Source organism: Oncorhynchus gorbuscha, linkage group LG24 (assembly GCF_021184085.1).
Source record: "Oncorhynchus gorbuscha isolate QuinsamMale2020 ecotype Even-year linkage group LG24, OgorEven_v1.0, whole genome shotgun sequence".
Taxonomy (NCBI): domain Eukaryota; kingdom Metazoa; phylum Chordata; class Actinopteri; order Salmoniformes; family Salmonidae; genus Oncorhynchus; species Oncorhynchus gorbuscha.
This window is the reverse complement of record NC_060196.1, coordinates 32,081,562-32,096,338: the sequence shown is the minus strand read 5'-3', so window position 1 is coordinate 32,096,338 and position 14,777 is coordinate 32,081,562. Positions and strand designations below refer to the sequence as shown.

The window sequence follows — 14,777 nt, the reverse complement described above, 5'->3', positions numbered from 1 at the left end:
GCATTTTGGCAAACTCTAAGCGGGCTGTTATTTGCCCTTCCTGAGGAGTGACTTCTGTCTGGCACTCTACCATAAAGGCCTGATTGGTTGTGTGTTGCAGAGATGGTTGTCCTTCTGGAAGGTACTCCCATCTCCACAGAGGAACTCTGGAGCTCTGTCAGAGTGACCATCGATTTCTTGGTCACCTCCCAGTTTGGCAGCACGGCCAGCTCTAGAAAGAGTCTTGCTGGTTCCAAACATCTTCCATTTAAGAATAATGGAGGCCACGGTGTTCTTGGGGACCTTCAAGGCTGCAGAAATGTTTTGGTACAATCCTGTCTCTGAGCTCTATGGACAACGTGTCCTCATGCCTTGGTTTTTGCCCTGACATGCACTGTCAACTGTGGGACCTTATTTAGACACGTGTGTGCCTTTCCAAATCATGTCCAATCAATTGAATTTAGCAACATGTGGAAAAAGGGGTCAAGGGGTCTGAATACTTTCCTGAATGCTCTGTATATGTGGCGACGCCTCGTGCTGTGGCGGGTGGGTCAATATAATCCTGGTATCGACACATATAGAATATGTACATAGATCAGCGGTAAAAACCTGTACTTGGCTTTAACTAGGAATTTACAGGCGAGGGGTTGAGAAAAATAACTCAAATGAGATGATTGCTTTGCCTGTGGGTCACAGTGGGTGGAATTAGAAGAGATGACGTTTTGATTGGAGTTTTTGGTGTATTTTGTTGTCCTAGACAGCGCATTAAAAATGAAAGCCTTTTTGTAAGAGAGCGACATTTATTATTAGGCCAAACAAAAAATATATGAATCATTCTTCAACGATATTGTATTAAGAGATATTTTTTGTTCACACCAGGTGTCTGAAAAAAACAAATAAGTAACTCAAGTGTGATGATGTCGTGTTGAGACATTAATTTCTGATTTATTCACCATCATGAATCATGAATGATTATGCTTGTCCAGATGATTGTCCTTCTATTTCTCTCTATGATAACAGTTTGCCTTCTGAACTGAGACTCTTTTGTCTGAGGGGAAAATTGGAAAATCTGGGTTATAGACTAGACGATGTTTTTGTAAACTCAAACATGTAGAACGGAAACCTAAGCAATCAAAAACCTTAACAAACGAAAATGTAGACAAATCATTACAACCTGGCTGTAATGCTGTCTAATCTATGCTATGCGAGATCCTGGCTTCGCCTGGCTGCTCAACCTTTATGCAGGGAAATACCAGAACGGATTAGAAAAGGAAAAACGACAACATAACTCTGTGGTTGTGAAACTTGCAGTGAAGCACAGTGTCAGAAGAAATCATCTTTTATGATTTAAAGAAACTTGAAGAAACCAAAATACCATTATTTTTATAGTCACATTTCAGTTGCCTTCACTGAAACCTGTAGACAAGTGCTTTTGTGATTTAAAAAAAACTATGTGTATGCTTATTCTCTACATTTATTCACCCCTTGAAACCTGAAGTGTAATTAAATAAATTAGATCCGTTGTTTAGTGTGAGAAAGACCATCGGTGTGTGTGTGTGTGTTCAGGGAACCAGCCACCCATGAAATAAACTCACCACCAGGGTCATGAGGCATGTGACCGCCGTGCCAGAGATGGGGGGAGGGCGGGTGTGGGAGGAGAAGTCAAGTAAGAGCCGCAGGGACTCTGATATGGCTGGACTACTAGGCACATGTGTTTCCCCTTCTCTCACTTCTACTTACCAACTCCTCTCTCCATTACTATCAAGACACATCACCGGGCTGGTGTGTGTTACAGGACGGGACGGGACGTGTGTGATGTATTGCGATGCGGCTCCTTCTCATCCACGGTGTGTTTTTCCTCCAGTGTTTGCGGTTCTCCCAGCAGCAGTTTCCAAGGCTCTGCGCCACAACGGAGGCCCTGCTCTCTAAAGAGTGCTGCCCGGTCTGGGAAGGGGATGGTTCGGCCTGCGGGGCCAGCTCTGGCAGGGGGTTCTGCCGGGACGTGGAGGTATCGGATCTCCCCAACGGGCTGAATTACCCCTTCTCCGGCTTGGACGACAGAGAGAGGTGGCCTCTGGTATTTTATAACCGGACCTGCCAGTGCGCCTCCAACTACATGGGGTTCAACTGCGGAGAGTGCCAGTTCGGACTGTTTGGGGCTAACTGCGAGGAGAGGAGAGAGTCCGTGCGGCGGAACGTGTTTCACCTGTCGGCAGCGGAACGGCGGAAACTCATCTCTTACCTCAACCTGGCCAAGCACACCGTTAGCCAGGATTATGTCATAGCCACCGGGACCTACCGGGAGATGAATAACGGGAGCACCCCGCTGTTCTCTGACGTCTCGACCTATGACGTGTTTGTGTGGATGCACTACTATGTCTCCAGGAATGCTCTTCTCGGTGGACCGGGGAATGTCTGGACCGATGTGGACTTCGCCCACTGGGCTCCCGCCTTTCTGCCGTGGCACCGTGTGTACCTGCTGCACTGGGAGCGCGAGATCCGAAAACTGACCGGGGACTTTGAGTTCTCCATCCCGTACTGGGACTGGAGAGACGCGCAGGGCTGTGACATCTGCACCGAAGACCTGATGGGCGCCCAGAGCCTGCGAGATCCCAACCTCATCAGCCCTGCTTCAGTGTTCTCTTCTTGGAGGGTGAGACACCTTTCATCCTCTTCCTGTTTCTTCCATCATCTTCCTCTCTCATTTCTCTTCACTCCTCCTCCTCTTTTCTCCTCCCTTCATCTCACTCTCATCTTGACATTGTTCTTAGAAGTTCACAATAGTCTCCAAAGTGTTGCATTTTAATTCATGGTTACGGGAGGTCTGGAGAAGAGGAGTCCGCTAACCAGGTTTTATCATATACGGTATTAATAGTCACAGTAGTCGAAACTGCTCCATGAACAGCAACAAAAGAGTGATCAAATTAAGAGCCTACATCTGTACGTATCACATCAACATGTGTGCCAGCTCAAATTGAACTCAAATTTAATCTTGAACTTAAACTAATGACACAGAGGCTCAAACTCCCAGAAAACAAGTTAGAGTGTTGTTTCATGGTATCTTTGCTTGGCGTCTTTTGCAAATCTCTGTCTAACTATATCTATGTACAGGCCCTTGACTTGGTCAAGGAGAAGCGACTATCGAGATGTAATCAACCACACAGTGTATGCTTCTCAACTCACAAAATGTGAAGAGACATTTTCATTATTTAACTTTTCTTCATTACTTTTCATGTGATGACTTGAATGAATACTGTGATGATATACTATCATTGTTGAGCTCCGCTGTAATCTAGATAGGAGGGAGAAGGGGTGGAGGATAGGAGAGGACTGGGGAGAGGAGATGAGAGGAGGAAAGATGAGAGGACTGGGGAGAGGAGATGAGAGAAGAGAGGACAGGAGAGAGGAGATGAGAGGAGGAAAGAGGAGAGGACTGGGGAGAGGAGATGAGAGGAGGAAAGAGGAGAGGACTGGGGAGAGGAGATGAGAGAAGAGAGGACAGGAGAGAGGAGATGAGAGGAGGAAAGAGGAGAGGACTGGGGAGAGGAGATGAGAGGAGGAAAGAGGAGAGGACTGGGGAGATGAGATGAGAGGGGAAGAGAAGAGAGTGGGGTGATGAGAGGAAGTGAGGAGAGGGAAGGAGAGGAGAAAAGAGGAGAGAAGACGGGTAGAGGAGGGTGGTGATCAGGAGAAAGTCTGATAACCTTATGTTTCTGCCAGAGGCCATGTTCTGTGATTAACACACACACTCTCACACACACACACACACACACTCCCTCTCTCTCTCTCCTTGCGTGGTGGGAGGCTGTGCGCATGTGGGAGAGAGGAGAGGAGCACCAGTATATATGGGTGGTTGGTTAGATAACCCAATAATTCAGCAGGGAAAGAAAGTTGTGAGGAAGAGAAGAGACTTTCTAAGTATACAATGAGTCAACAACATAATTTGGGTATGAGTTAACGGAATTTTAAAAGTGAGAGTTTCACTGGACAGCTACTTCAATGCTTTGTCCTAGGCTTTAGCTCAGCAGACTAACACAATCATGTGGCATGCAGTCGTCCTGATTCAATACTTTTGTGTGTGTGTGTGTGTTTGTGTAGGTGATGTGTTCACGGGTGGAAGACTACAGTGTGAGGGGGGTTCTGTGTGATGGTAACGACGAGGGGCCGTTGCTTCGTAACCCTGGAAACCACGACCATAACTTGGTTGCGCGGTTGCCGACGGCAGCAGAGGTGGAGTTCACGGTCAGTCTCCGTGATTACGACACGGGAGCCATGGACCGCTCCGCTAACTTCAGCTTCAGAAACACACTAGAAGGTAAGTAGGGGTGTATGTGTGTGTGTTTGTGTTTGTGTTATTAGTTATAGACCTCTAGAAAGTCAGTAGTTCTAGAACACTCTAGAGAGCATTGTTCTAACCCTAACTCTGGTGTTGTGTTCTGACCTTTAACCCTTGACTTCTAACCCCTGACCTCTATTGTTTCGGCAGCCCTGTGACAGGCATGGGTAACAGTGTGGTGATGGGGATGACATCTAACCTCTAACCCCTGACCTATAGGTTTTGGGAACCCTCAGACAGGCCTGGGTAACAGTAGGGTGGTTGGGATGACATCTAACCTCTAACCCCTGACCTATAGGTTTTGGGAACCCTCAGACAGGCCTGGGTAACAGTAGGGTGATGGGGATGCACGCCTCTCTTCATATCTTCATGAACGGCTCAATGTCTTCAGTCCAGGGGTCAGCTAACGACCCTATTTTCCTACTGCACCACGCCTACGTAGACAGGTTAGCACGCACGCACACACACGCACACACATGCACACGCACGCATACACACACCTCTCCCACACCCTGTTTCTCTTTCTATTTCTATTTCTCTCTCTCTCTCTCTCTCTCTCGGTCTCTCTCTCTGTTTTCAGTATCTATGAGCAGTGGTTGAGGAGACATGCTCCAGAGCAGACCCACTACCCAGAGTTCAATGCTCCCATTGGCCACAATAGGCAGTACCACATGGTGCCCTTCATACCTCTACACAGAAACATAGAATACTTTACCTCCAGCAAAGAATTGGGGTACCAATACTCCTACATGCTCAACTCAGGTAAGTACAGTGTGTGAGTGTCAGCGTGGGTGTGTGTTGTTTGACTGACTAATTTAGTAATATGCATGTTTTAATCGTGAACGGCTGAAGGATTTTAAAGGACTCCTCCCCTCCTCTCCTCTCTTCCCCTCCCCTTCTCCTCTCCTCTCATCCCTTGCTCCTCCCCTCCAGATCAGAGGATATCGGAGGTTCTCAGTCCTTACCTGGAGCTAATGATGGAGGTGTGGCCCTGGTTGCTAGGGGCGTTGGCCCTGGGGGCGCTGGTTACCATGACTGTGGCTGCAGTAGCTGCTACTATGACCCGGATGTGTTGGGATGCGTGGCCATGGCAACTCGGGGAGAAGAGTTCAGCGTTCCACCTACCAGAGAGGGAACCTCTCATCATCAGCAGTGATAGTGATACCCCCAACTACCACACTGTTTAGTCCCAACTACCACACTGTTTAGTCCCAACTACCACACTGTTTAGTCCCAACTACCCCAACTACCACACTATTTAGTCCCAACTACCCCACTGTTTAGTCCCAACTACCACACTGTTTAGTCCCAACTACCACACTGTTTAGTCCCAACTACCACACTGTTTAGTCCCAACTACCCCAACTACCACACTATTTAGTCCCAACTACCCCACTGTTTAGTCCCAACTACCACACTGTTTAGTCCCAACTACCACACTGTTTAGTCCCAACTACCACACTGTTTAGTCCCAACTACCACACTGTTTAGTCCCAAATCCCACACTGTTTAATCCCAACTACCACACTGTTTAGTCCCAACTACCCCTACTACCACACTGTTTAGTCCCAACTACCCCAACTACCACACTGTTTAGTCCCAAATACCACACTGTTTAGCCCCATTTACCCCAACTACCACACTGTTTAGTCCCAACTACCACACTGTTTAGCCCCATTTACCCCAACGAGCACACTGTTTAGTCCCAACTACCCCAACTACCACACTGTTTAGCCCCAACTACCACACTGTTTAGCCCCAACTACCACACTGTTTAGCCCCATTTACCCCAACGAGCACACTGTTTAGTCCCAACTACCCTAACTACCACACTGTTTAGCCCCAACTACCACACTGTTTAGCCCCAACTACCACACTGATTAGCCCCAACTACCACACTGTTTAGCCCAATGAGCAATGAGAGTGTGCGACTCTTTGTTTTTCTAGCTTCCAGTTTATTCTCCGTTAGTCAGCACCTCAACACTAAATAATGTACTCTGGGGGTGCTCCAGCTCATACTTTTTATTGGACTATGTTAGGAGTTGTGCCATGAACATATTTTATAGTTATATTTTACAGTGCTATGTCAACTCACACTGCCTTTGACTTTAGTAGGAATATAGAGTAATGAAATATTGAAAAAGGAGTATTGCATTGGACGGCTCATAATGATGGCTGGAACGGAGCAAATGGACTGGCATCAAACATTAGGAGACATGTGTTTGTATTTGATACCATTCCACCAATTCCACTCCAGCCATTACCACAAGCCCATTCACCCCAATTAAGGTGCCACCAACCTCCTGTGGTAAACATAAACAATAAAAAGGCACCCTTTTACAGTAGATGTGCTTGATTTACATCGGATTGTGCATTCTTGGGTCATTCTGTTGGCTCCAAAGCGGGATCTCTGTCTACCGGCACACCGCCCGAGCTCAACCAAGCGTCAAGATATCGTCTTAAATCATAGAATGCAATAACAGCACAGGGTTAAAGTACATGATAAAGCACATCCAGTAAGGCCACCTCTACAACTTACACAGCTCTGCGGTATCTCCAAAATAGCCAAAGCCAAACCCAGGATAGAGGGGCTGAGTGAATGTGGTCTGGACTCTGTGGAGGAGGCTCATTGTACCAGAAACACTGTAGAAGGACAGAGAACCTGCCTTGTGATCCAGGTACACTCCTACTCTGGATGACAGAGGGCCTGATACTTGAGTGGCAACATTATTGTGTCTGAAATGATAACCACCATGATGATGCCGTAAACTCCAGGACTTGTCATTGAGTCCTAATACTGAGTCATTACCACCTGTTCTCTTAATATCTTTATATGAGGCTGCTATAGAAACACCGCTCCCACTCCTCTCCACCTCCCAGTAACATCGTCCAGACAGACCCTCACTGCACAGCACCTGGCAGCGGTCAGTGAATCTGTCTGGATGGTCAAGATATGAATGGCCTGGTTTAGCTGTTATCTTTTTGTTCCCATCAGACAGAGAGAGGTTGTGATGTTTAAAAAAAAATATTTCACCTTTATTTAACCAGGTAGGCAAGTTGAGAGCAAGTTCTCATTTACAATTGCGACCTGGCCAAGATAAAGCAAAGCAGTTCGACAGATACAACGACACAGAGTTACACATGGAGTAAAACAAACATACAGTCAATAATACAGTATAAACAAGTCTATATACAATGTGAGCAAATGAGGTGAGAAGGGAGGTACAGGCAAAAAAGGCCATGGTGGCAAAGTAAATACAATATAGCAAGTAAAACACTGGAATGGTAGTTTTGCAATGGAAGAATGTGCAAAGTAGAAATAAAAATAATGGGGTGCAAAGGAGCAAAATAAATAAATAAATAAAATACAGTTGGGAAAGAGGTAGTTGTTTGGGCTAAATTATAGGTGGACTATGTACAGGTGCAGTAATCTGTGAGCTGCTCTGACAGTTGGTGCTTAAAGCTAGTGAGGGAGATAAGTGTTTCCAGTTTCAGAGATTTTTGTAGTTCGTTCCAGTCATTGGCAGCAGAGAACTGGAAGGAGAGGCGGCCAAAGAAAGAATTGGTTTTGGGGGTGACTAGAGAGATATACCTGCTGGAGCGTTTGCTACAGGTGAGAGATGCTATGGTGACCACCGAGCTGAGATAAGGGGGGACTTTACGTAGCAGGGTCTTGTAGATGACATGGAGCCAGTGGGTTTGGCGACGAGTATGAAGCGAGGGCTAGCCAACGAGAGAGTACAGGTCGCAATGGTGGGTAGTATATGGGGCTTTGGTGACAAAACGGATTGCACTGTGATAGACTGCATCCAATTTGTTGAGTAGGGTATTGGAGGCTATTTTGTAAATGACATCGCCAAAGTCGAGGATTGGTAGGATGGTCAGTTTTACAAGGAAATGTTTGGCAGCATGAATGAAGGATGCTTTGTTGCGAAATAGGAAGCCAATTCTAGATTTAACTTTGGATTGGAGATGTTTGATATGGGTCTGGAAGGAGAGTTTACAGTCTAACCAGACACCTAAGTATTTGTAGTTGTCCACGTATTCTAAGTCAGAGCCGTCCAGAGTAGTGATGTTGGACAGGCGGGTAGGTGCAGGTAGCGATCGGTTGAAGAGCATGCATTTAGTTTTACTTGTATTTAAGAGCAATTGGAGGCCACGGAAGGAGAGTTGTATGGCATTGAAGCTTGCCTGGAGGGTTGTTAACACAGTGTCCAAAGAAGGGCCAGAAGTATACAGAATGGGGTCGTCTGCGTAGAGGTGGATTAGAGACTCACCAGCAGCAAGAGCGACCTCATTGATGTATACAGAGAAGAGAGTCGGTCCAAGAATTGAACCCTGTGGCACCCCCATAGAGACTGCCAGAGGTCCGGACAGCAGACCCTCCGATTTGACACACTGAACTCTATCAGAGAAGTAGTTGGTGAACCAGGTGAGGCAATCATTTGAGAAACCAAGGCTTTCGAGTCTGCCGATGAGGATGTGGTGATTGACAGAGTCAAAAGCCTTGGCCAGATCAATGAATACGGCTGCACAGTAATGTTTCTTATCAATGGCGGTTAAGATATTGTTTAGGACCTTGAGCGTGGCTGAGGTGCACCCATGACCAGCTCTGAAACCAGATTACATAGCAGAGAAGGTATGGTGAGATTCGAAATGGTCGTTAATCTGTTTGTTGACTTGGCTTTCGAAGACCTTAGAAAGACATGGTAGGATAGATATAGGTCTGTAGCAGTTTGGGTCAAGAGTGTCCCCACCTTTGAAGATGGGGATGACCGCAGCTGCTTTCCAATCTTTGAGAATCTCAGACGACACGAAAGAGAGGTTGAACAGGCTAGTATTAGGGGTGGCAACAATTTCGGCAGATAATTTTAGAAAGAAAGGGTCCAGATTGTCTAGCCCGGCTGATTTGTAGGGGTCCAGATTTTGCAGCTCTATCAGAACATCAGCTGAACGGATTTGGGAGAAGGAGAAATGGGGAAGGCTTGGGCGAATTGCTGTTGGGGGTGCAGTGCTGTTGACCCGAGTAGGAGTAGCCAGGTGGAAAGCATGGCCAGCCGTAGAAAAATGCTTATTGAAATTCTCAATTATGGTGGATTTATCAGTGGTGACAGTGTTTCCTATCTTCAGTGCAGTGGGCAGCTGGGAGAAGGTGTTCTTATTCTCCATGGACTTTACAGTGTCCCAGAACTTTTTTGAGTTAGTGTTGCAGGAAGCAAATTTCTGCTTGAAAAAGCTAGCCTTGGCTTTTCTAACTGCCTGTGTATAATGGTTTCTAGCTTCCCTGAACAGCTGCATATCACAGGGGCTGTTCGATGCTAATGCAGAACACCATAGGATGTTTTTGTGTTGGTTAAGGGCAGTCAGGTCTGGGGAGAACCAAGGGCTATATCTGTTCCTGGTTCTACATTTCTTGAATGGGGCATGTTTATTCAAGATGGTTAGGAAGGCATTTAAAAAAAAATATCCAGGCATCCTCTACTGACGGGATGAGATCAATATCCTTCCAGGATACCCCGGCCAGGTCGATTAGAAAGGCCTGCTCGCTGAAGTGTTTCAGGGAGCGTTTTACAGTGATGAGTGGAGGTCGTTTGACCGCTGACCCATTACGGATGCAGGCAATGAGGCAGTGATCGCTGAGATCTTGGTTGAAGACAGCAGAGGTGTATTTAAAGGGGAAGTTGGTTAGGATGATATCTATGAGGGTGCCCGTGTTTAAGGCTTTGGGGAGGTACCTGGTAGGTTCATTGATAATTTGTGTGAGATTGAGGGCATCAAGTTTAGATTGTAGGATGGCTGGGGTGTTAAGCATGTTCCAGTTTAGGTCACCTAGCAGCACGAGCTCTGAAGATAGATGGGGTGCAATCAGTTCACATATGGTGTCCAGAGCACAGCTGGGGGCAGAGGGTAGTCTATAGCAGGCGGCAACGGTGAGAGACTTGGTTTTAGTGGATTTTTAAAAGTAGAAGTTCAAATTGTTTGGGTACAGACCTGGATAGTAGGACAGAACTCTGCAGGCTATCTTTGCAGTAGATTGCAACACCGCCCCCTTTGGCAGTTCTATCTTGTCTGAAAATGTTGTAGTTTGGAATTAAAATGTCAGAATTTTTGGTTGTCTTCCTAAGCCAGGATTCAGACACAGCTAGAACATCCGGGTTGGCAGAGTGTGCTAAAGCAGTGAATAGAACAAACTTAGGGAGGAGGCTTCTAGTGTTAACATGCATGAAACCAAGGCGCCTGGGGAATAGGAGTGGAGCTAGGCACTGCAGGGCCTGGATTCACCTCTACATCGCCAGAGGAACATAGGAGGAGTAGAATAAGGGTGCGGCTAAAAGCAATAAGGATTGGTTGTCTAGAACAGAGAGTAAAAGGAGGTTTCTGGGGGTGAAGAATGTGCTGTGTTTGGGTCCAGAGTCAGCTGACAGGAATCTGGAAGAAGAACAGAGTCCAATGAGGGGAGAATAATACTATAATATTATACTGTACCCTGGCCTGTACCCTGTGTTTGATTAGTGCAGAGCAGAGATCCAATCGGTGCAGGAGTCAGATAGCTACCTCGTTTTTGACTACATCTACCATTGCTGTATAATTCAATACGAGGGTGTGTAAAATTGTAAGTTACGTCAGGATGAAGAGACTCACATGGTAAGAACTGTTCTCTGGTCTTGGGCTCAGGAGGTAATAGAACATCCACTGTATTCACTAGACACAAACATGTTCACAGAGAGAGGGGGAATGTTACCATCCCATCTACAATATTACACATGTATAACGTTAAGTCTGGGACCTTTTGTCTAAAGTTGAATGTTTTTATGATTATTTATGATTATTTCTGTGTTGTGTTTAACCCACCTGCGCTGGAGATCTTGGTCCGTTGTTCTTTAAGGAAGCCTTGTAGTTTCTCCCTCAGCTCAGACACAGCCTCGCTCACGTCTCCAAAGTACTGATGAGGACTAGCAACCATAGCGGGTAAGTCTGAAGAAGATACACTAGGATCGGAGTAAGACTGAGAGAACACAAGAGACAGACACAAGGAGAACATGAAATAAATGAATGTAGAAACATTCTCAAGTATAGAATGTACTGAAATGAATATTTTTTTTAAAACACTGCAGACACAAGAAACAAAAGCCATCAGTATTCTAAAAAACCTCAGACTTTCCTGTTGTCTTGTAGATTAATAAATGATTAACAATGGCCTACAGGTTAATGCACTGACACATCAACGGAATATTCAACCAACAGCCCTGAAATACAGTAATAGTTCAGAAGAGAAGAATCACAGACTTTAGTGAAGAACGTTTTTACTTCAGCTTTTTCCGGAGGATTCTTAGGTGTTTGATAGCCTATGGCCCCTGGGCTTGCCGCCCTTGCCTTGTTACGGGAAGTGTGCGACCGAGCAAGGGCATGCTGTATGTGGACAATCCAAATGTTACTTGCGAGCAGACATTTACATTCAGAAATGGACATTAGGCCTATGCTCCAAAGTACACAAGTAAAAATGAGTCCGAGCGAGAGAGACAGAGAGAGATAGAAACACAGTTGAAAGGTTATTGACAGAATTGGTTATTCCTTTTAACAAGGCAAATTGCAGTATAGTTACTTGGAGGAAATGGATGTGATCCTCTGTGTGTGAGAGCTGCTCCAGCTCAGTGTCTTTCCTCTTTAGCTCAGCTATCTCCTGCTCCAGTTGCTCCAGGAGTCCTTCAGCACGACTCACTTGAGCTTTCGCCTGGGCTTTTATCAGCTCCTTCGCCTCGGTGTGCAGTTTCTCCAGGGAGCGGATCAGCTCTGTAAAGATCCTCTCATTGTCCTCTGCAGCTTCCTTTCCTGTGCAGAGCGCTGTTAGGACACACAGACAGAGAAGAGAAGGCTCCATGTTAAGCAGCATGCTGTATTCCCTAGCTAACTGGGAGCCAAGACAGCCTGTTCCCCACAGTGGTGCTCAAGGGGAACTGAATCGTCGTCTCTCACTGGCTGACTGGAAGAAGGAAGTGACACGGTGCATCTCTTTTGGTCAACAATAATGTACTTGCCTTGAGAGACTCCACAGCCTGTTGGAGCTCCTTCAACTCCTTCTCTCTCCTCTGGACTCTCTGCTTTCTGCTGACTCATCCCCAGCTGTGTCTGTGGAGAAAAAGTGGAGCTACAGTGAAATATCCCTTTAAACTAAATGTGGACTCATAACAAGTTATTTAGATTAGTTTAGAGTGCACATCACTGCACTCTATACTCCTCTGTAAACTGGTGATCTCTGTATACCCGTCGCAAGACCCACTGGTTGATGCTTATTTATAAAACCCTCTTAGGCCTCACTCCCCCCTAACTGAGATATCTACTGCAGCCGCCATCCTTCACATACAACACTCGTTCTGCCAGTCACATTCTGTTAAAGGTCCCCAAAGCGCACACACCCTTGGGTCGCTCATCTTTTCAATTCGCTGCAGCTAGCGACTGGAACTAGCTGCAACAAAACACTCAAACTGGACAGTTATCTCTTCATTCAAAGACTCAATCATGGACACTCCTGGCTGCTTCGCGTGATGTGTTGTCTCTACCTTCTTGCCCTTTGTGCTGTTGTCTGTGCCCAATAATGCTTGTACCAATTTTTGTGCTGCTGACATGTTGTGCTGCTACCATTCTGTGTTGTCATGTGTTGCTGCCATGCTGTTGTTTTCTTAGGTCTCTCTTGTCGTGATGTGTGTTTTGTCCTATATTTATTTTTAATCCCAGCCCCCGTACCCGCAGGAGGTCTTTCACCTTTTGTTAGGCCGTCATTGTAAATAAGAATTTGTTCTTAACTGACTTGCCCAGTTAAATAAAAATAATAGCAATGGCTTTTGACTTTGTAAAATGGTGATACATTTGGAGAATCTAGGTTAAAATCGACATTCATTCAAGGTTTGAGGTTGGTAAATAGTATTAACCCAGCCAGGGCTGATTAGATGTTTATCAGAGATTCACAGGTTGATCTAGTTTTACCTGTTTCTCAGTCCTCTCTGCTGCTACTGACAGTGTATAATGGCCTTTATGTTCATCCATACACAGCACACAGATACACTTCTGGTCGGTACGACAGTAAACCTCCAGCAGTTTGTCATGATGAGAGCAGATCTTTTCCTGTAGTTGCGCAGTGGCTTTGACCAGCGTGTGCTTCTTTAGGCCAGGAATATCATAGTGAGGTTGGAGGTGAGTCTCACAGTAAGACACCAAACACACCAGACAGGACATGAGGGATTTCTGCTTTCTGGTCCCAGTGCAGAAATCACACGCCACATCTCCAGGTCCAGCATAGCACAAAACAGGTAGCGCAGCCTGGGGTCCGGTCTGCTTCAGTTTCTCCACAACCTCAGCCAACATGCCATTTTTTCTCAGAGCAGGTCTTGGAGTGAAGGTCTGTCTGCACTGGGGGCAGCTGTAGACGCCCCTCTGGTCATCCTGATCCCAGCAGCCCTCAATACAGCTCCTACAGTAACTGTGTCCACAGCCTGTAGTTACCGGCTCCTTTAGATCCAGACAGACCGAACAACAGAACTGATCCTGGTCAAGCAGAACTCCCTGTTGAGCCATTTGGACTGCTTTTCACTCACAAAGACAGACTCGAATCAGTTTCTCTTTCAAAACGGAAAGGGGGGGAGAAAAGTTTGTAGGAGCGACTTCCTGGTTCTGCCAGAGGGTTCTGCCAGAGGGATGGGGTTAGAAAGAGCAAGCAACTTAAAGACATAGGGGGTTTAATTAGGTTGAAGGCCTTTTAACATTAAAAAAACATTCTCAAATATAAATCATTAGAATGTATATCGGTCCTTTCTGAAAGGACTCAAAGCAGACATACTATACAGCACTGCACAGCCATGGAAGAACAATCAGTGATATATAAACCTAAGACTTTCCAGTCATGTAGATTAATAAGTTGTTTTATAAATGGATAAAGCAACAGAATATGAAATACTCATCCCACAGCCCTGAAATAGAGTTCTACTTTAGAAGATATTTTGTCTTCACAGGAATCATTTAAATAAGACTTGTGAAAAACACTTCAACTTTTTCCATGGGATTCTTATAAGTAAGCCTATGGCCCCTGGGCTTGCCTCATTACTGGAAATGAGCAAGGGCATGCTGTATGTCGACAATCCAAACGTTACTTTCAGATGTTGACAATAGGCCTATACACCAAAGATGAAAGTAGACATTAAAAACTAGTCTTAATGGAAAGATAAGACACGTATTAAAATGCATTTATTTTGACAAAGCTCACAAAAATGACATACATTTGGATTGAAACAAATTGGACTGGCACTGTTGTAGCAAAATGGGCCCCTAGCTCTCCTACGACCATCCATGGGCTTTGACCTGGTCCTTCCGTCTACGCACTGGTGTTAAGGCTTTCAAAGCAGCGAGAGGTTTGGTGAACAGTACCTGTAGACCAGCCACTCTACCGGTCTTCAGAATCTGAACAGAAGGA

The 14,777-nt window shown here is 45.8% G+C and overlaps 2 protein-coding genes across 3 annotated transcripts; one reads left to right on the top strand and one right to left on the bottom strand.

Moving 5' to 3' along the window:
* Nucleotides 1–1,666: 1,666 nt before the first annotated feature.
* LOC124013126 (tyrosinase-like) lies at nucleotides 1,667–6,682 on the top strand. The gene is made up of 5 exons (XM_046327308.1): nucleotides 1,667–2,632; nucleotides 4,078–4,294; nucleotides 4,614–4,761; nucleotides 4,896–5,077; nucleotides 5,249–6,682. Exons 1-5 carry the CDS (start codon nucleotides 1,805–1,807, stop codon nucleotides 5,500–5,502), a joined length of 1,629 nt encoding a protein of 542 aa, XP_046183264.1. The 5' UTR covers nucleotides 1,667–1,804; the 3' UTR covers nucleotides 5,503–6,682.
* A 3,895-nt stretch (nucleotides 6,683–10,577) lies between these two features.
* On the bottom strand, nucleotides 10,578–13,924 carry LOC124013127 (tripartite motif-containing protein 16-like). 2 transcript variants are annotated; one of them, XM_046327309.1, is made up of 7 exons: nucleotides 13,298–13,924; nucleotides 12,352–12,442; nucleotides 11,919–12,157; nucleotides 11,624–11,725; nucleotides 11,168–11,321; nucleotides 10,958–11,017; nucleotides 10,578–10,744 (listed from the first exon to the last, which is right to left on the bottom strand). In XM_046327309.1, the coding sequence occupies exons 1-7, from the start codon at nucleotides 13,883–13,885 to the stop codon at nucleotides 10,668–10,670; spliced, it is 1,311 nt and encodes a 436-aa protein (XP_046183265.1). In that variant the 5' UTR covers nucleotides 13,886–13,924; the 3' UTR covers nucleotides 10,578–10,667. The 2 variants fall into 2 exon arrangements, with proteins under 2 accessions (XP_046183265.1, XP_046183266.1); XM_046327310.1 differs by lacking the exon at nucleotides 11,624–11,725.
* Nucleotides 13,925–14,777: the final 853 nt, after the last annotated feature.

Bases quoted from the DNA above. Each gene is read 5' to 3' on its own strand.
- LOC124013126 (XM_046327308.1), top strand. From the start codon at position 1,805: ATGCGGCTCCTTCTCATCCACGGTGTGTTTTTCCTCCAGTGTTTGCGG. The intron at 4,295-4,613 runs GTAAGTAGGGGT...CCTGACCTATAG, and splicing joins CTTCAGAAACACACTAGAAG to GTTTTGGGAACCCTCAGACA. The intron at 4,762-4,895 runs GTTAGCACGCAC...CTCTGTTTTCAG, and splicing joins CACCACGCCTACGTAGACAG to TATCTATGAGCAGTGGTTGA.
- LOC124013127 (XM_046327309.1), bottom strand. From the start codon at position 13,885: ATGGCTCAACAGGGAGTTCTGCTTGACCAGGATCAGTTCTGTTGTTCG. The intron at 11,018-11,167 runs GTGGGTTAAACA...GTTTGTGTCTAG, and splicing joins GACCAAGATCTCCAGCGCAG to TGAATACAGTGGATGTTCTA. The intron at 10,745-10,957 runs GTGAGTCTCTTC...TTCTTCTTCCAG, and splicing joins CAGAGAACAGTTCTTACCAT to ATTCCTGTCAGCTGACTCTG.